The 22,430-nt window shown below is 37.5% G+C and overlaps 1 protein-coding gene across 2 annotated transcripts in view; it reads right to left on the reverse strand.

The window, feature by feature from the left end:
* LOC127422572 (protein-tyrosine sulfotransferase 1-like) overlaps positions 1-21,227 on the reverse strand; it is a 63,758-nt gene extending 42,531 nt beyond the window's left edge. The window contains exons 1-2 of one of the 2 annotated variants that reach the window (XM_051666210.1): positions 20,937-21,227; positions 7,835-8,870 (exon numbers count right to left, since the gene is read on the reverse strand). In XM_051666210.1, coding sequence (XP_051522170.1) covers positions 7,835-8,667 — 833 coding nt within the window. In that variant the 5' untranslated portion in view covers positions 8,668-8,870; positions 20,937-21,227. The remainder of the gene's footprint in view (positions 1-7,834; positions 8,871-20,936) is intronic. The other variant, XM_051666211.1, reaches the window with a different exon arrangement.
* Positions 21,228-22,430: the final 1,203 nt, after the last annotated feature.

Genomic DNA, 22,430 nt, shown 5'->3' on the forward strand with positions numbered 1-22,430 from the left:
GCCAAAGCAGAGACGCTGGTCTTCACAGACACTACATCTCACATCTTCCATCGTCTGTTTACTCTGGACGAGACACAGCTCTCCCAGCCAATGACAGCAGTGGAATAGAGCAGAACAGATGCAGTTTTAAAAGTTGAACTGTTAAAACGCTGCGCTCATCGTCGGAAATGCATCAAAACAGCCAAAGACTTCCATCTAGCATGTTTACAAAGACCAACAATTAAAAATAGCACAGATGGGTATGGTAGGTGGCGGTAATGCACCATAAAATAGATTGCCAACTGCCAATAAACATCACAAGAAGAGATTATTAGCTGGCCAGCAGCTACATGGCCCTGCTGTCATATAAAACAGTAAGGAGGATAGGTAGCCTGTAGCTAGAACCTAGCTATCCGGCTAATATGATATCGCTGTATACCGAACGAGACAGCAATGACAATGCAATACAGCTAATGACTGAACACACCAACAAGTCCAAGATCAACATCAAGACTGTGATGCAGTTAGTTAGTTGTGTGTATAACTTTGCTGAACAGCAACACACACCTGATCCGATTGTCTATGTAGAACATGGGCTAAATATAAAAAATTACTCAAATGTTTCTCATCGATATAGATAATAATTTTTTTCTCAATAAATATCGATATAGTTTTATTGCCCAGTCCTAGTTATAACTTTTAAAAAGGACATGAGATGCATGAAAATGGTCAAAGCAGTTAATCTATTGCATGTTTATGTAGAGATGGGCACAAGATGGTATCCTGTGTAAGTACACTTTGTCGTAGAGGAATAGAAGCCCATCATGTTCTCTCCTCTTCACCTTTCTGACAGAACGCCAGTGGGCGGGCCAAGGGTGCTATGATGTCAAATTAGGCATTGATGTCTTGCTGTAGAGGCAGTCATGTGTGATGTCACAAAATAGGGAATATCCAAAAGAGCTGTTTTTGCAGCTTAGTTTAAATAAATGTTCTTTTTGTATTGAGGAAGTTTTAAGTTCTGAAACTTACAGTATGTTTTTATAGTAAAATTAACTCTTACATGTCAGAAGATTAAAAGAAAATTGTATTCCTCATGTTATCACCCCATGACACTTTAAGCTCAATTTTTTGCCGGCGGGCCCGCAAGAAAAAAGTAATCGTCAAAATATTAACAACTAAAGTCTTGACCAACACAAAATAGGTATTGTTTGAAAGTTTAGAAGCTATACTTTCCATTGCATATAGGCATTATGACCAAAACTGAACAAGTGCTTTGAAATTTGCAGACATATCAGAAGTGTTCCGTTTTGATAAATAAACAAATGGCACTGTGCATATTATTGCAATAAATAAAATCATCAATCTAATCAAATAGCCATGTGTCATATGTTGTTGGAAAGCTCTTAAAGAGCATAATCCAACCAGCCTATTTGTTTTACTCACAGACAAAAATATAGCAAGTAATAGCTAAGTATTTCTTTGACAATTATGTTGGTGTTATTTACACCCAGAGATATATAATGTAAAATCAGAAAAATAAGGGGAAAAAGTAAATTTTTTGGCTCAATTGTTTTTTTGTTTTTTTCAGCAGTTTCTTATGCTGTCTCAGAATGTATCAATCCATATCATTAAAAAAAATCAAAACATTTCTTTTCAATGATACTAAACACGACCTTTTTTTTTTTTTTTTTTTTTTTTTTTTAGTTATAAGCCTTTAATTTTGGGTATGCCACTGAAACAGGAAATCTTTAAAAACACCTTCAGAGCTTAAATAGTCCCTAAATTGAAGATTTACTAAAAAAAAAAAAAAATATATTTCCCATATCTTTTGTTGTTGACATCAATGGCCATGTTCAAACTCGCTGGTATTTGGTGCAAATTCATCTTAATATTATGGCTAATTCTGATATATTTAATATTTAGCCCAGTGTTTGTTCCATGTATTAGGCTGGTAAATCACACATCTGCTGTTGCTGTTGCATAGTATTGGGCAGTTCATGACAATACAAAATACCTTCCATGTGCTGGGTCATCACCTGATGTCCAGTGTAAAGTCTAGGTATTTTTATGAATAACCAAAGCAGCCAGCCAACCCTTCACAGACACTACAAAAGGAGAGGAATAGGGACCTGGTCACTTGAAGGGCTCTCACTAATTTAACAGAGCCTGGTTTGAACTCGACTGCTTATTGGAGCAGACACCATAGACACAAGCAGCACTTAAATCCTGTCTCAGGACACTGGGGAAATGGGTGTAGAGCTACAACAGTAAAGTCACCACAGATCCTGCTGTGGGATTCTTTTGACTGATCTGTACAGCACAGCATAAATCCCCATTAAAGCTCAAAAGCCTGTTCAAACAGTTGACAGCAAGAAGCATTATCATTTCAGTATTTCAGTGGCTGCTGTGTAAGAGGAGCCAAAAGCAGAGCAGAGAAGCTGTAACAATGGAAAAGAAAAAAAAAAGAAAAATGTTACAAAAATGATGCATTTTTAAACAGCTTTCCCCAAAATTTAAAAGAGCTACAGAGCCACAGTGTTTACACTTTTCAGGGAAAACAATCTACGAATTGCTTAGTTTTAGCTCCAAATGTTCTTCAGAAGAGCAACAACAGAGCATAAAAACAGCAGCCAGCAATAACATGCTACATTACTGTTAGGACTTTTAAAATGCTCAAAGCACTCCCAGCTGAACATATGGAAAGTAGATTCAGACCTCATGTCTTCATGTAGTCGGTTCATAATACAACAACAAAAATACCTGCTCAAATAATGATACTTTCATCCTATGTGTCCTTAAATTCATGTTGTTTAGTGTGAAGTGTGTAACTTTTTCGTTGTTTAAATACTTTCTCCTATCCCAGCTTAATATGCAGAGAAGACTACAAGTAAGCCATTTGTAGGTTAATTTTCTCAAAAACAAAAACACTGTGTATCTAGGCACTATACAAATTAAGCGACACATCCAGGCCGACATAACAACTTTGACTCAGCGTGACTATCTGTTTGTTAGATTAACAGTGTATTTGAAAGGCTGTTTAAAAACATGTTTATGTTTGCAATTCTGTTCGGCGCTGCAAACATTTCATACTTCAGCTTTAAATTAGAACTTGGAAATATCTGATAAATAGTTTTATGTTGACAATGTAAAATTAACTAATATCGCAAATATCATATCACACTTTTTTGGACATTACGTTTACTCGAAACCATGACAGGAGGCCAATTTTGCCCTCCCTCATTTGCCGAGTTTCAGAGAGCTTAGAGAGAAACAGTACTTTAGTAGCGCCTTTCATCTACACCTCAGTAGCAAAAATGCAGATACTGTTGTGCTCAAAAGTTTGCATACCCTGGCAGAAATTGTGAAATTTTGGCATTGATTTTGAAAATATGACTTATCATGCAAAAAAACTGTCTTTTATTTAAGGATAGTGATCACATGAAGCCATTTATTATCACATAGTTGTCTGGCTCCTTTTTAAATCATAATGATAACTGAAATCACCCAAATGGCCCTGATCAAAAGTTTACATACCCTTGAATGTTTGGCCTTGTTACAGACATACAAGGTGACACACACAGGTTTAAATGGCAATTAAAGGGTAATTTCCCATACCTGTGGCTTTTTAAATTGCAATTAGTGTCTGTGTATAAATAGTCAATGAGTTTGTTAGCTCTCACGTGGATGCACTGAGCAGGCTAGATACTGAGCCATGGGGAGCAGAAAAGAACTGTCAAAAGACTTGTGTAACAAGGTAATGGAACTTTATAAAGATGAAAAAGGATATAAAAAGATATCCAAAGCCTTGAAAATGCCAGTCAGTACTGTTCAATCACTTATTAAGAAGTGGAAAATTCGGGGATCTCTTGATATCAAGCCAAGGTCAGGTAGACCAAGAAAGATTTCAGCCACAACTGCCAGAAGAATTGTTCAGGACACAAAGAAAAACCCACAGGTAACCTCAGGAGAAATACAGGCTGCTCTGGAAAAAGACGGTGTGGATGCTTTTTTTCTTTGTTGCCATGTTTTGTTTTATGATTGTGCCATTCTGTTATAATCTACAGTTGAATATGAATCCCATAAGAAATAAAAGAAATGTGTTTTGCCTGCTCACTCATGTTTTCTTTAAAAATGGTACATATATTACCAATTCTCCAAGGGTATGCAAACTTTTGAGCACAACTGTATATATTTGATAAGTCTGATTTATTTCTGTAAATCTTTTTTTTTTTTTTTTTTTTTTTTTTTTATGATTTACCATACTGGTTCAAGAACCCACTTGTGTTATCACACAGAAATGTCCACGGAAGTCTTTGCGTGGAATTTTATTTGCTTAAAAACATTTTAGTAATAATGCATTGTAGGTAAATATTGCAGTCAATTATGAATTGTTATACTGATCCATAAAAATAACTAATTACATTACATTGTGTTAATTTAGTGAAAAACAGTTTTAAAACAAGCCTTGCTTGCTTTTGAGAAGATTTTTTTACTGTGTTTTAAGGCTGTTAATTAAAATTCTAACTTAAGATAAAAATGAGCATTCAAATTTTGGATTTGTGCCAAGCACTGATGATGACTTACATTCTTAGGCTAAAACAGTCATAGCGCAACAAATAAAACAAAAGGTAGGTGTCTTGAGACATGTTTTAAAAGTTACATTTCCATTTTAATTCACACAGTGTCTAAAAAAAATACATTGTTACTGCAAAAGATGCTGAAAAAACAGCGCATGCTTACATAGGACAAGACGGACACATTTGGAGTGAACGGCTCCCAAAGGTGGAGGACTTTGCCAGTTGTGTCTTCACTATGCTATGCTGTCTTATCAGCATCTCGCTGCATAAGCATTAGGTACGTACATACAACTGTATTTACTGAAAAAACACTGTGGTACTGTTGGTGTTATGAATGCTAGAGTACTATGGCACCGGTATAGGCTACTGTGCAACACTAAGTTAACACAGAACCGTCTTTTGAAGCGTTTCTTTTCTCATTTTACTTTACTCAATTTTTGAGAATATGAACTGGCAAAATCTTCTGACTTTATCATTATAACAGCCAGATATGTTCTTTGCAATAAACAATCACTAGAACACGGTGCTAATTGGTTTATATTGATTTGTTACGCCTTCTTGCGAGTTTTGCAGATTATTTCCCCTACCTGAAATAATGTCATTAAAATTAGAATCTAATTTGAATTTTGGTAATATTTCAGAGAAAAATTCTAATTTAGTGTCTTAGCCCTGCTGACAGCCCTACTGTGTTTTAATTTTTGCATTAAACATTTTGAATCCAACTATACATTTTGAATCAACATTAAGTCAATTTAGAGCAATTACAGGATCTAAATATTGAGAGTATATCAAATATTTTTAGAGGGCTTAAAAAGATTGCTATATCACCCTAATATAAAGGAAGTAAAAGGTACTGAAAAGAAGGGAGAGAATAAAGGCAGTGGAAGATCAGAGCAAGTATGCATGCACGCAGCTAACACATTTAAAAAGATGAAAGACAGACGAGACACACTTTGAGAAGGAAAAGGAGAAATGGGAGATATACGACAGGATCCAAGACAAAGAAAAAAGAAAAAACTATGGCCTCTCTCAGAGCATAAGCTTTTAATTAAAAATGTGTAAGTTAAATTCTAAAAATGGCAACTAGACAGAAGCCATATATATTAAGGGAACATGGAGGTGCTATTTAATTTGCCAGTAGATGTGACCCCGTTGGATTTTGGAGACTTCAATGACTTCTACAGGCCATGCGTCAGGATATCTAATGTGCTGCCATACAACATGTGACCAGCACTTAGAAGTTGTGATATTTCTTGACTCAAAGTTATTGCAATAGCCACTGCCCTTGCTCTGTTCTTGAACATGTAGTAGCTCCCTAAAGAGCAGAAACAAATTAAGGGTGGTAAGCGTTTGACAAAACAGGGTTGCACTTACAAAAGAGAAAAAGTAAATTTAATAATCCAAGAAAATATGAGCTCATGTGGACGTCTTTGGATATTATACATCTATTTTTCCTTATGGAAAAAAAAAAAACATCACTCAGGTTCCAACTTGTAACAACATGTTTTATATCAGAAGGAATGCTGCCAGTTAACTTCCACCCTTCATTTGGTCTATTCAGTGCACATTGAGTAAAGTAATCATTAGACTGTAACATATGAAATACAACACATTGTGGTAAAACCGACCTTGTAAACACAACTGCACTCCAGGGATTATCAAGTTGTTATCTGCCAGAACTGGAAGGAATGTATCACTGGACAGTGAGAATTTTAACACATGTACAGTTATAGACTGACAGAGTGAGAAACACCCACACACATCTGCACATGTACATAAATGTTCATAAATACACTTAGCTGTGGCAAAAGGGATGTGTAAGGACACAAAAGCTGTTGCTATGTTCAGAATATCATGCTACCATGCTACTTGTACAATTTCAGCAGTATAAAGCAAGTATACTGTGCATTTAGGCATTGAATACCTGGTTGGCCTACTACATGTACAGCATACAAGTAGTGCATACAAGCAGAATACCGCATTCCTCAATGCAATATGATCAATTTAATCTTCTATTTCCAGTGTGACCTATACACAGGAAGAAATGTCAACCACGATTTTTGATTTTCTAACTGCCAAGTTCAGACAAATGAAAAAATGTGGTTGAAAATGCAAAAACAATTTTATTTCAAAGATGAAAACTTGACTCCTATCGCTGAATTAAACAACGTAGCGTACTACTGTTTGAAACATTTTCCCATTCCATATTGCATAATTTTTTTTTACCCATTTTAAAAGAATAATAGGACACACAGAATTTACTGTGCAGTACAGAGTAAAGAACATAAGCCTGTACTTTACAGGCTGTGTGTGACAAATTTGGCTGGTGACATTAACTAGATAAGACAAGTGAACAGAGCTTAAATGACCCAGGTGGCTCCTAAACCCGGGATATTCATGTTGGAAATTTTTAGAGTTTTGCTTTGGTGTCTGAAAGAAAACAGTTATAGCTTTTTGCTTAAACCTATTGTGTGTAATTTTTTTCAATTTTAAAATACTTTTTCCTTTTCCTAGCATAATGTGGATAGACAACTACAAGTAAATTCTGGTTCACATTATAAGACTTTGGCCACGATTTTGCCATCTGAGATTAATTTCTGGAATTGTAAAGATTTCTCTTGATGTAGGGCAAATTCGTCTGTCTTTGATTGCTTGACCGATGCAATAAATCTTAGCCTCCGACAAAGTTCTGGCAGTGTCTGAAATAATGTGTCGCAGTTGTGCAGTGTTACTGCTCTTATGACAGCCAGATGAGAAACACCCAATAAACGCTGTCAATCGGGACGATTGGGACCAAACTTTTGGCTACGGTGTGTATCATACAGTCTGATATAATGTCATACAGCGTGCAATGGCTTTTACCAAAGATGTCACTGGGATCACATCATTCAGTCTTACAAGCAACAATAGCAAAGGAACGTAAAAATTATACAGTGTGCACCCTGATAAAGGCATTTGTAGGTTGAGTTCCCCGAAGAGTGTAAACACTGTGGTGCTATCAAAACATTGCTCTGTTTGCTTGAGCATCCCATCCCGAATTTGGGGTGGGCCTATCTGTTTGTTTGACCAATGGCAAATGGTGTGGATTTTCAATCGTTATTTTTGCAATTCACTACGGTGCTGCTAGTGGCATAGAAATTACACACTTTACCTTTAAATAAAAGAATAATTAAGTCTCTGCTCCTGATGACATACCAGCACTGAAGCGAAATCTTTCACTCTTGGAGCATTCCGGACCCTAAACCACAGACACATAACACTAGGTGAAAGCCACTTACTTGGAGAGTGAAACGCCTCCTACTTTCCCAATGAGATCCTCATGATGCAGAACTGCCTCATTCCAAGGAATGTTAAGAAATTTCAGAAGTGTCCTCATCCACTTTTCTGGGTGCAGGACAAGCTGTTCATAGTGCACAGGCAGGCACTTGTCTGCTGCCTCTAGGCACTGTGTATACATTGTCTCTATGGCCCGGTTCCACTTTGTTAGGCAATCCCTGTAGCTGCTCAAGTCAAACCCGGCGATTGTGACTTTGCGGGAGATCATGGAGTGGACGGAGGCCCTGCCGTCACGGATCATAAGGATGAACTTAGCATGGGGGAAAATCTTAGCAAGGTAGGTGAGGGATTTAAGGGCAAAAGGGTCTTTATTGCACAGGTAGGCGGCTGGCTCCCCATGCTTTACAATGATCTCCAGCAGGAAAGCCTGCATTGCTGAGTCCAAGACCTCGTCCGTTACTCCGGCTTCATCTAGACGCATCTTCTCCCGCCCAGAGCGACTCCACATCTGCTTCATAGCCAGAATGCGAGGAATGACGCGGGTCTCTTCCCCACAGCGTACTTCAGGGTGAGCGTCCAGCATGGCCCGCATTAGAGTGGTACCACTGCGAGGAACGCCACCAATAAATACAAGAGGCATGTCTTTATTGTAGATGAAGGGGTTGCTGAGGTTCTGGCCCGTGTGTAGGGTGGTGCGCAAGCTGCTAACCAGAGGCTGGGTGCGCTCCTCAATCCGGTGGTGGCACTCCATAGCGTGCCTCCCCAAGTAGAAGACCGTGACGGAGCTGATGACCAGGCAGGCCACTAGTAAATTCTGCTTCAGCTTGCCGATCATCTCGGGAGCGAGCGGGAGGGCCGGTAGAGGAGCCAGGGGTGGGCTGAGATGGGTGGAGGGAGTAGAAAAGGGGAGGGTGGGGTAATGTTGGGTGAGTTGCGGGTTGAGTTGAACACCCGATACTCAGGACTGGCCTTGACAGAGCAAGCGGAGGTTGGGATCTGCTGTACGCAGTTCTCGTTGAGTACCTGGCTCCATCAGGCCTAAAACACATAGAACAGAACAGAACTCCATCATCCACTCAACATCATATAATTAAACCATCTCTAAAAGCCCATTTCATTCAATTATTGATCAAAACACAGCAATCATAGAGTCAACATGATTTACGTCAAAATGAAACCAAAAATTACCCTATTAACTTAATACATTCCTGTTCTTATTGCGCACAGTTTATTGGTATACTCTAAACCAAATAATGGGCATTGAGGAAAGTCTTCATAATCCTTAATCAAAATGTAGTACCTTTTTGTCTTTTTGACATCACCAATCACTCTTTGCTTCAACCACTTGGCTCCATTCTGGCATGTAACGGCCACTTTTTACAATCCAATAATGACCCATCAAACGTTTTTTCTAATTTTTATTAATTTCCAGTTTCAAAGAAGTCAGGAATAAGGAAATAAGTCAGATTATGTAAGTAAAATTAATTGCGAATTCTGCTGCATGTTGACTTTAAAAAAGCTATACGAAAATTATAACCTGCTCTGTTGAACCAAAAAATAGTCTCAAATGAAATGTAACTGAAAAAAGCTATAGACATTAAGCAAATGGACTTAAAAAAAAAAAAACAAAAAAAAAATGCCAGCAAGGACAAAAACGTATCAGACTTCAACATATTGGATGATAAGCACAATTGGATTTTAGAGCGAGGGACTAACAGAAGAAATACCAGTGTGAAATCAGAGACCTATCTGGTCACATATCTTGAGTTTGACTCATGTTTCCTCCCACTCTCTTTGTACAGAAAACTCCTCTTTACCAGCAAGATTTATGACCTTGCAGTCTTTAATTTGCACAACGTGGTACACAATCTTAAGGAGTGGGTGGCCAACTCAACACAACAAGCAGTGCGTATAAAACTTGACCACACTGTTTTGGCTTTGGCATGTTGGGTTTGTTACAAGGTTTTTCCTGTGCTATTCCCTGGAGCAAAGTACTTATCAGTATAGCACATATTGGTCTGTGTCAGCACTGTGCTTAAATAGAGAATCCCTGCAGAGATCATTATGTAAATTAGATTTTTTTCATTTTCTGAAGCAAATGTAAATGGTGGCTGCCACAATGCTCAGGTGTTACGGGTGTTTCCCAGAACACTGCTATGGAGTGGTTTTAGGTATTTTGCTATGCAGTTGCGAAGGTGTTCTAGGTGGTTCCTAGGTTTGAGGTTCCCACCCTTTTTTTCCTCATGACCTTTCAAGTCATTTGTAATTGCTGATTTTTTAAAAAGCATTTAGATTCAGACCAATTCGCTAATGAATCATTCAGACCGATTTGTGAATCATTCTGACCCATTCACTGATTCAAAAAAATGATTTGCTCACAAATCAGAAATCATGGTGTGCAAGCAAGTTTTACTCTACACAAGAGCAAAATTTAGCTGATTACATAATTTTAGGCAGAGGAAAATTTGAAAAATATAACCTACATTCTCTATGGAAATTGTCATGACATGATCTAAGATTTCTGAGATTTTATCAATTTTCATGACTGGAAATAACAATTTAAACATTTCCATATATTTCCACAGCCATGGGAACTCTGTAGGTTGTTTTGGGCGGTTGCTTACTGGCCCACCCCTGAAGTCTCTATGATATTCTGGTCCTTAGATATGGCTCAGGTACCTCCTTCAATGAAGGCCTATGGAGTTATTTCTTCACCTGTTTTATTGACCGCAAGATGAATTGCTTAGAATAGTAAAACATCTCTAAAGCCACACAATTTGAGGTATCGTTCATGTCTGTAGCACAAACGGTGCAAGATGAGTAATGCACAAAAGTTTAATACTTAGGCTTTTTATGAAGAATAGAAATAGTGATGCTTAATTATTTTTTTTTATTTTATTATTTAATTTATCACACATTATACATTTTGCACATATACAGTAAAATCTTTTTTTCACATATCCCAGCTAAACTGGGGTCAGAGTGCAGGGTCAGCCATGATACAGTGCCCCTGGAGCAGATAGGGTCAAGGGCCTTGCTCAAGGGCCCAACAGTGGCATCTTGGTGGTGCTGGGACTTGAACCCCTGACCTTCTGATCAGTAACCCAGAGCCTTAACTGCTGAGCCACCACTTCCCCTTGCATTAGCCAGCACCACCAATGAATGTCTTGGCAATGCACTGTTTCCAAGCACTATTTCCAAGTAAAACATACACCGGAGTTTTGATGAATTTGACAAAAAAAGTCAAGAGAGCTGTAAAATATTTTTTTGATCGTTAACTCTACCTATTTTGCTGCCAATAAAAAATTATATTATAATTGTCAAATACTTGAACACAAATGGATTAATTCCCATGTAGGGCTGCAACGAACGATTATTTTGATAATCGACTAATCTAACGATTATTCGACTATTCGGGCGATAATTGCAACGATCAATCATTAGCTCTAAACCGACTATTCAGCTTGTGCCCCGACTTAAAAGGTTGTATTAAACGTGCTTGCTAACAATAAAGAGGACAAAATCATCTTTTAAAAATACCTCTAAATGACATTCACTGGATTAAAGAAAAAATACTTTTATTAAGTTTAATTCAGTAAAAATTTCACTACAAAAAAATCCTATTGTTATCAAGTGTATTTGTCTTTTTTTCCATTTAAAATTGTCTAAAAATCCTTAAAACAAGATACATTTACTTGAGAAGCAACATATAAGATATTTAGACTTGCTTTAAGAGAATATAAGTGTATTTTGTATATAAGTGTATTTTTTTCACTTGGTTATACTTCTGTGAGTGCAGTAAAGACAAAATACACTTATATTCAAGATCTATTCTCTAAAAGCAAGTCTAAATATCTTTTATGCTGCTTCTCAGGTGAATGCATCTTTTTTTTTTAAAGGATTTTTAGATATTTTAAAATTTGATTTTTAATATTATATTCAACATTCTCAGATAAAACAAATAAAAATCTTCTGCAGTATAGCTGCTAAAGTAAATGTGCATTGCTTTAAAGGAGTTTTAAATATTTATACTGGAAAACAAGCCAAAACAAAAACAAATTTTTTTTTTTTTTTTTGCAGTGCATAATGGGGCGAAGACTACCCTCTCTCACCTTTTTGTTCACTTCAATCCATCTTTAACTCACAAAAAAACAAACTCTCTTATTAATAAAGCTGCGTTTTGCCAATTTGCTTCATGATAAGAAATGCAGAGTGACATATTATGATTCAATAAGTCACGAGCTATCACGTTATAATCTGGCTGTATTAAGCACGCGCAGTCGAGGGATGAGCGTCCCCGCAACAGAGTGTGCCTCAGCCGGGTGCAGTTTCAATCTCTCCCCCTTAGATCGGGACACTTCGCGCAACTCAAAGAAGAGGTGCTGTCCACACAGAGAAATGCCAGTTTCCTTATTTTAACTTTAATAAAGCTATAATGCAGTTATATTTAATGCGTTAAAGATGTAACGCTGGGGAGTTTCCTTTAAAGACGCTCGACACGCAAGTTTTGCTTAAGCGGAGCGTCAGCTCCGGCTCTGCTTATTCCACAACAAGAGTGCTTCTGTATTTATTTATTTTGTATTTTTGCATTATAATTCCCTCATACTTTGCGATCTACATCACCTGAAGCTGTTTGGAAAGTTTAGAGTGCGTCTGGACTGTGAGATGTGTTTTCTTCCTCTCCTCAGTCAGGCGCGAGCTGCAGTGCTGCTCTTGTGTGCAATCATTACAGTTTCATATGATCTTATGTTACTTTAAGATCAAACGACTATTCGACCACGAAAATTCGTCGACTAATCGTTTCAGCCCTATTCCCATGACAGATCAAAGACATTTTAAACACAAGTTCAGCCACAGTTTTCATTAGATCATCCATAGCTCCCACTGAGTCTTAAGCCATTTCCCTCAGAGTAGTCCACATTCACAGGCGTTGAACCATCTCTCAACCAATCCAAACTAGGCTAGTAACCACAATGACCAACCTGGGAGTCCGGTCAATAACGTTTAAGACACCTGAGCTTGACACCACTGGGATTCTTCTATTCTAGGAAGCTCAAGCTGGTAAAGTGACCCATAATTGACACAGCTCTTCATGTATGTCCATATAAAGGAGATTATTGATGATCATCATCATTCATTCCTGTCAAGAAATTCTTAGAAACTGATATTGCATTACCCTGCAACCTAAATTACATGAAAAGAGAATCTTCTATACTGATGGACCTAAATACTAACCCACAGGCACTTATGCATACAGACAGTCACCCAACCAGATTCATATGGCATTGAAAATAGTACTGAGGCTGAAGGGAACAAATATTGATCACAAAGACTATGGTTTCCATTATAAAACAGATAGTTCCATTCCTGTGTGCTGACTGGTCAAAATACGGTGTTCAAGTCATGCTAAAATGCACTATATGAAAAACAAAAGATGTTAGGCAGAGTGCTAGTCAGTCATCATTCACTTTTATTGCATCTTTTTTCCATGGTCCAAATTCCTTCCAACATTTATCAAAAAAACAAAAGTAGACACACATTATACAGTTAGTCAGTTCTTTCTCTGCCTTTATTTGTAAAATAAATAAACCCCGTGAAAAAAAAAGAGGTGCTGAATCACATGATGTTATATTCTTGACATCTATCTTATGGTATTAATCATACACTGGGATAAACGTCAAAGCTGCCCTTGTTAAACAGTGACATCTTTAGAACATGTCAGCCACCTCTGATAAGTGCGAGGAACCTAAAGCTCTCTTTCAAGGCATGGATTTACTTTGATGGAGAGGGGCCTTGTTTGTGATGGATTTCTTGGCCAAAGGCTGTTAGTGCTGACAAGATGGTAAACAGAAATTCCAAACCCAGTATCCTCAGTGTAATGGATGAGGCTCCACACAGGAGGAGGCAATGTTGTTCAGGAGCATCTTCGCTGAAATGTGTCAAAGGATGAGTCATGATTTCATCCTCTTCCCTGTTTGCTTCGTGTTAGCTCACTCATAAATGTTCATTCGTTAGAGACCCAATCTAATTTATTCCATGCAGAAGAGACAGATCTCAATTGTGGCTAACACATAAACTGAGTGGGATGCTGTAGAGTTTAGAGTAGCCTAAACATTATGAGAAGGCTACATCACTGACCATTAAAAAAATATTGAACAAATGGAATGCATGGAACACTAAGATGCTTCCACTTAGTATTAAAGTGAAAGTGCTCTGATTTAAAAGCCAGGATCCTCTACATATAAATCACTTCACACCACAGAGGACCAGCCTCTTGACTGATTTACTACTGTGGTTAAGCAATGTTTGGTCTCACGTTTCACATTGGTGAAAGTGAAATCAAGAAGGTGTTGGTATTAAATTAATAGAGCTTCCTCACTTCTGTTACAGATATCCTCCACTGGATTTGACATTGATCTGTTTGGGAATTCTCCAAAGGCCGGTGCTGAAACAAGACCACAGAAACACTTAATAATGAGAAGGGCTGGAGAAGTGCTTCTTTGACTAGACATGAAAGGTGTCTCACTTTTCTTTAACAAAGCTATGGAAGAGGGAGAGTGGGTTGTGCTACAAATACAGGTCACAGAGCCAGTGTCCAATCTGGCCCTGTTCTATACATTTACACTGAAAAAAGGGGGTTCTGGGCCAGAAAATGTGGCTTCCACATTTTTTAAAACAACAATGACTCAGTCTGGCTAACTAGATTGCATATGACTAGATTGATCCTATTATAATCAATGAAATAGTCTACACATCAAAGCCAGCTCATGATAGCATAAAGAGAAGGAATTAAATTACTCTGGATGTCAAAAATGTAATCAAAACTGGTGAGACTAGTAAAAAAAGACTGTGATGTGTCATGTTTGTTTGTAAGCAGGTTATGCAGCAACTAGGGCTGTTGATTTAGTGCAATTAATTATATGAAATAACGTGTTAGAATGAAAGTTCCAATAACTACATTTTTGCAAACTGACTTTTACATGCTGCATTCCACATTTTGCTATAGTTTCCTGGTGAAATTATCACTAGAGATGCTATAACAACACTTTTACACAAATCACGACTACAATGGCTGATTATGACTTTATAAACACTTATTTTTTGCACTATTATTCACACACTATGTTATGATATCAAACACTTTTACTCTAACTCATCATTTGAAAAACAATATATATACCTTAAAAACCTCATCTCGTGATGACATCATTTCACTCGCTTTTGGAAAATATTTTGGATCTTAAGTCAGAGAAACAAGGGATAAACCACCTGTCACCTGAATGCTGCAAAACTCAATCTCCACTTCATTGTGCAGCATTCATCTCACTTCAGCTACATCAGGAAATGTTGCACAGACGAAATTCATTTCACATAATCCTATGCAATAACGCTTGAGGGCCAATTTAGAAATACAAAAGATACCGCAGGTTCACTGGGAAGACCGAAAATTAGACCATTTCAACACTTGGTCAAGTGACATTAGTAGTATATCCATAAAATAAAGTATATAAAAAGTATTTAATGAAATAAAATAAAATTTTCTCTTAAAGCTGAAGTGTGTCATTTCTGCGGCACAAGCGCCACAAAAACGAATTGCAAATAAACAGTTTTCAAACACCCCCGATAGTCCCTCACAAAAAATAATGCCACTGGTTAAGCCAATCAGTACATTTACAATACATGCACTATAAAAGTTCAATTTCAGTCAGTGTCTTAAACAAGAATTTTTCTTTATGTTGGGCCTCATGTATTCAGATAGAAGACAAAGGCAGGCCTAACAGTCGTAAAACCTAACTCAAGCCCCCACACATTCCATGTCGTAAATTTTACTGATAACAATCGCGCCAAAATCAAACAAAGGGAGTCCAAAACAGACTACAAATCCAGGAAGCCTTGCTCACTAAAGGATCAAGCTCTCAACTCCTATTGGATGAGGCACACAACAGAACATCCCTCAAACATGACATCATCAGGAGTTCAAATAATTCTGAAATGCTTAAAGATTTCGCTTCCAGCGACTTTGTTCACCGAATAAAGACGTAGCTTTTGCTGCTCTCCGGTGCAACCTCGTGGCAAAAGGAAGTAACGTCCGACTTGAAACTGTAGCCATACAATCTCCATCTCATTGGACGAGTTGAGATTACTCTGTGTTCAACCGAACACTCTAACGGATCCGAAGGAGACCGCCGAGCAATTCGCATCTTCATCCGTTTGCCTACAGAAGTGAAGAGATTAAAGATTTCTCTTCCATCTTCAATCACGTCGACATTTCTGAGTTCTCCGCCAGCCCGCCGAGAATCACCAGCAGTACCGCCCGCCGACAGAGTGAGGAAACGGCCTCCCGTCATCACCCGAGCCTCAAGGAACTGGGTCAAAGTTAAAGGACGGAGGAAAACACATTCTACCTGTGTCCTCATGCGATTCAAGTAAGAGGTTTACGTCTGGGCAGAGATAGAATATTATAGTGTGTTATTCTTGTGTTTCAAGGTTTTTGCTTGTACAGTTTACGGACCGCCATGTCCGCTCATTATTAATACTCAGGGTATTAATTATCACAAATTTGTTTTGCTGTATTGTGGTCCAACCAAATTGGATTGTTGTGCATTTTCGCCATCGCGGGTGAGACAGAAACTGAGTTCATCCATTAGAGTCAAATAACGCAGGACTTTTACGAGCCCCGCTCGTAAAACCGCGTCTCTGAGTGATGAACACGGCTGCTTTCGCTCCAGCTATCGCGAAATCAGCTTTCGTGCTGTCACTTAATAATCTCTCTCTCTCTCTCTCACTAACCATACTGACACACACACACACTGTCACACACACACCTTATGTGTTATAGGATTATTTTGATTTCCATATCTAATCATATCACTGTTTAGTTTGTAGTTGTAAGTCGGAAGTTTATTGACTGCATTGTATTAATTATTAATTGATATTACTGCATAAATAAACTTTGTTTATATTACAAAGAGAAGTGTTTTGGTTTGTTTTGCATACGCCGGTGTCATGCTGACGGGATGTCAGTGCTCGGATTCAAACTTTTTTTTTCCCGAAAATCGATATTCTTCGGATGTCGATTTTCCTAAGAAAACAATCTAATATTGAGACTGTTTTAATATTCGGTTATTAGTCCCTGATTCCAGGGTGGTGCCCCGTCAATGTTAATCCTTATTAATATTCTATTGATTTTAATAATTAGTAGTTATCTTTGATAATTATTAATTATTGCTAATAACCAAACTTGCTCCTAAACGTAGCACACTACATTTACTGGAGCCCCATATGAGGTTTTAATGAGTTAGATACAATTAATTAATTTAAATATTAATTAATAACTACAGAAATAATTATTAATTATTTCTGATAGTAACACTGATCTAAACAACCAGTAAAGCCCTACATTTATAAAATGTCACACTTTAATCCTTTTTTGCAAAGTCAAACTATAATGCAATTGTAGTTCTGCTTCGCCCATCATGTATACACATTAATCGGAACACAATAGAGTGCAACAGTGTCCGCCACTTTTTCTGCCGTCTGGGTTCTGGAAGTATTTTCCCGATTCATATTTCCCTTAAGACTTTTCATAAAATCCTTCATAAAAGAGTTGTAAGCATTATCTAAACCAACCAGCTCCAAGGTGAATCACAACATCACAAACTTTGAAGCAAAAAGGTATTTGAAAATCTGACAAAAAAAAGACAAAGGTACAAGGCTGTGTCCTTACTGTCTTTTACGAGGACACGGACTACAATCCCATGAATCACCGCGAATGACGTAGTCGAATTTAAAACATTGGGAATATCAAAATTATGATGATTTTAGGTTGTTGATTATAAGTATAGAAACAATATATTTTACATTTATTGCATAATTTTCTGATACGTACAAAACGTTTAAGGGTAAAGAGACATTGACTCGATTATGTCATTCAGTGTGTCATGGGAGTGGGCGGTGGCTTCGGGGCATGCTTTGCGGGCTTGGTTGGCCGCGGTTCTCTGATTAGTGGATCTTTCTCTGCTGTTAAAACCTGCCGCTATTAAACATATACCAGACATATACCATCGATGAACCACCTCGGAGCTCAAGGTAGGTCTGTCTTTAAAAGTTTAGAATTTGTCATTGAAAATCAATTAATCTTCAAAATCAATTACTTCCAGAACCTGACTGTTGCGCTGTATTGGACTTGGCGTTGTGCGCATGCATGCTCAGGTGACAAGCAACGGCTTATTTCTCACACCAAATTTTACATACTTCCTTCAAATATTTGATTACACATTGTGTCATGTATACTAAATAAAATAAAGACCGTAGCTTGACTATGCATAAATCCACTGTGGCTCAATTAGAACTATGCATGCAGAGGCTGAATGTTGCTGTACCAGGTAAATCAATCTACGAATGGCATTTATTACTTTTTTTTTACTTGGTCATCTTTACATATTAAGCTGGAACCCTATTTGAACATAGAAAAGGCTACACACTTCAGAAATGAAGACTGGGCATATCAGTTAGATAGTCTGAGAAAACTCTATTTGGGTTCCTTAAGTAGCACAAGAAACGGAGTAAAGACTATGGTAACACAGAAAAAGAAAATCTAAAAGTCTAGATATGTAAAGAGATCAAGCTCAGTAATCTTCTTTTTAGACAGTACAATACTGATACATCCAGAGGACTTCAACAAACCCTTCAGTAAAGATATACATCTGAAAATGAAATCCAGCACCTATGCTTGAATGAGCAATACACAAAGTGAGCAGGATCCTTTTCATTTCAGACATGAGGGCTTTCTGCTTAAAGGACGAGGAGAGAATGGAAATATTCGATGTAGGAAGCTCTCTGTGAGCAGAACCATACAATCATCGCTGAATTTGACAGGAGTGTGCTCATGGCATTTCTGAGCAATCACAAAAGACAAAAAAGGAGCTCTCAGGCCAGATCTCATTCCTTTCTTAACAATTATGCACTTCCATCCACTTTCTACATGTTTGGCCTTACTTGTTCATGTTTCAGCTTTTAAACAATGATGGTTTGATCAAACAATGATTTAAGTATCCATTGGCCACTCAATATAGGCCTAGTCATGTCAGAGATGTTTCTCTACAATATAGTCATCATCTGTCAGCCATTGGCTAAACCTGATTCTTCAATCAAGTCTGAAACGGAGGCTGGGATACTTCTCTCATTACAGTCGGGACTCCATAGTACCATAGGCCGCAAACTGAAGTGCATTATGCCACTCACTAATCTGTGATGGTCTTATTTCTCATGACCTCCAACCTCAAGCCATTCTGCAGAAAGCATTTAAAGATCACATTACTTCATGTTAGTACATCCACATTCTGACAGCAATATTCTACATTTCTACAGGCTTTTAGGTTGTTGAATGAATTTTCATGCAATACTGACCAGATTTTGTAGCTCAAATTGGTCTATGACACTGTCAACTTGACAACCATAGTATCTAATCTAACATTAAAAGGCACTAGAGTGTTTTGTTTAAGATGCTTAAAGTGCACTGTCGCAGTGCTAAAACTGAAAAACTGATCTGAAGTGGCAATCAATCAGCTCCAGAGTACAAAACCTCAAGAGTACTTTCTGCATAGTTTACATTCAGTAGATAGCACAGGTGGAGTACCTATGAGCGATACATATCAATCCTCAGCGCCTTCTAGTGGCTCATCAGTACTGCTTCAACTAATGGGAAAATCATGAGTTATCATGCAAGGTACCACGAGAGATAATCAGCATTAAAAACAAGACACATTATCGTAGATGATGAATGCGGTCAGCCTCTTCTTCTAGCCTCTAAAACAGCGACACGTCACCACAGGAAGGTCTTTGGGTTTCCATACATGTTGAAAGTCCATTTTTCAGTTGATTGCGTAAAATTCTAGGACAGATCAATATGCAAGTGTTGTGTTTAGGTCTCATGAAACCACTAGAGAAGTTAGTGTACAGCAATGCATGATCACAGAGGATCCTCCATCAAACAGATCTGTTATTTAAATGGCAAACTGGGAAAAGGTATTATGATCCTACCCAGTCGCTGAATTCATAATGCGCACACCACAAATTACTTAACAAGGAAGTGTTAATGCTGTTTAGTGTTTACTTAATATAATAAGAAACTAAATATAAAAACACTGAGATGCTGGTGAATTTCGCCTGAATAAATGTATATAGACTCTAGAAATGTATCTCTCTCTCTCTCTCTCTCTCTCTCTCTCTCTCTCTCTCTCTCTCTCCACCAAACATCCACCAATAAAAATACCTAAAGATCTGCCAATATCAGATGTGTTGGTAGACAAAATGAGAAATTTAATGAATTAATTTAGCTTTTTTTTTTATTTTGTATTATTATTATTATTATTTTTATGTAAAAACATAAATCACTATAGAAGGGCATGTAAAAGCTGAATTTCTATGTCTGTGCCATACATCACATGAAACAGTTGGACTAAAAAGTGGCCAAATGCCTAATTTTAGTAAAAGGTATTTCTATGGTCAAAAATAATCTTCTGAATCTCTAAGGGGCTGTCTGGCCCTAAATTATGAATTCGGCTTAAGTGACTGCCAGGCCATGAGGCTATAGTCACTACTATTCTAGTAATGCACTATAAATATAACTAGCCGAGCCGCAAATTAATAGCTGCATAGAATGATTTACATATGAAAACATTTCGGTGCTCTGCTAAAACGTTAAATGTTATTCATACTTATATAACCAGAAATAATGGCACATAAAGAAGTGCTTATACTTTATAATATATATATATTCCTTTGTGTCATGCACACATCATACATTATCTGGTATCGGCACAGAATATGACTGTCACTGAAAGCTCATTTGTCGTACGATACAGTTGCATTCAAACGCTGGCACGTGCCAATTCTGCATCATTTTTTCCGGTCCAAACATACGAGAAACAAGACAACCTTTTCCAAACACATCATTACTTAAGGCGAACTAAACCCGTGAGAAATGTGTTTTGTTCCTCGCAGAGGGAGAGCAGAACGAGTTGCGGTTATCACGGATGTCGATAATGTATATACATCGTAATTCTGCAACACTTTTGGATTATGATGCGTAAAGGAACGTACCTGGTGTGTTCGATCCATCACAATAGACGTTTAATAGATTACACGAAAACCCATTCGTAGCCGAGCACCGATGCACAGACGGGCCATTCGCTTAAGCTGCTCCATTCACCGCTTTAAAATGCGACACTCCGCACGTCTCGACACTGCGTTTATCACAACTGTATCACATCAACGGCGCGTCACCCTCACCGGGTTGCCAAATGCTCGCGACCGAGTTTGATATTCGTTGAGTAACTACAGCAAAAACGACATCGTTTTCGGTCGTTTGTAGTGCGAGAAACGTCAACATTAGACAATTCTTTCATTACACTAAACCAATTTAAAATACGCTTATTATAAGTCATTCAGCGGAAATATCTGGTGTGAATATAACCTGTAAAACGGTCTTTGGTGAGGAGATTTTATTTCAATCAGGCAACACTATCATTGGTTGACCAGCTGAAGAAATATTTTAATAGAAACGCTCTGATTGGTCCAGAGCTCATTTGACGTGAATGTGTCGACATCAATTATTGGACAATACAGGCTGTGAGCTTTAACTCCACCCTCTTTAGTTGTGTTTTACAAGACAGCGCAGGGACGCTTCAGAGTTCTTAAAGGGACAGCGAACACTCATAACTACAGCTGTTAGATGATAACTTTTCCTGTATGTGGGTTCACTTTATTTTAAAAATAAAAATGTTCGATTGTAACAAATATGGCTGACATTAATGTAAAAGAACAGAGTTAAGCATTAAAGGAATATTCCAGGTTCAATGTAAGTTGAGCTTAATCGACAGCATTTGTGGCATAATATTGATGACCACATAAATTAATTTTGACTCGCCCCTCCTTTTCTTTTAAAAAAAAGCAAAAATCTTACAGTAAGGCATTTACAATGGATGTGAATGGGGCCAATCGGAAAAACGTTACAATACTCACTGTTTCAAAAGCATAGCCACAAGACATTAGCAATATGCATGTTAACATGATTTTAGTGTGATAAAATAATTTACTAACTTTTTCTGTGTAAAGTTATAGCCAATTTTACTTTGTTTCCATGATAAGGTAATGTCAACAAACCCTAAAACCCTAACATGACTGTAAAAATATCTATTTAAACAATTTCACAGCTCAAATAATGAGTGAGTTTTAACAGAAGAATTCATGTAAGTGCTTTTATAAAATGATAAGTTTCACATGTCTGCCTTTTAAACCCTCCGTAAACTGGCCCCATTCACTTCCATTGTAAGTGCCTCACTGTAACCTCTATTTCTGCTTTTTTTAAAGAACATGAGGGACAAGTCAAAATTAATTTTGTGGTACTCAACATTATGCCACAAATTGCTGTCGATTGAGCTTAACATGTATTGAACCCAGAATATTCCTTTAATTTGAATATTAAGAAATATTTTTTAGTTATAGAAACAAAGACAGCAATTCCATTATTCCATATTTATGGTCACCTTTAATTTAGAATAATACTCATAAAATACTCATAATCTTGGTTCACTC

The sequence above is a fragment of the Myxocyprinus asiaticus genome, chromosome 31 (assembly GCF_019703515.2).
Source record: "Myxocyprinus asiaticus isolate MX2 ecotype Aquarium Trade chromosome 31, UBuf_Myxa_2, whole genome shotgun sequence".
Lineage (NCBI taxonomy): Eukaryota > Metazoa > Chordata > Actinopteri > Cypriniformes > Catostomidae > Myxocyprinus > Myxocyprinus asiaticus.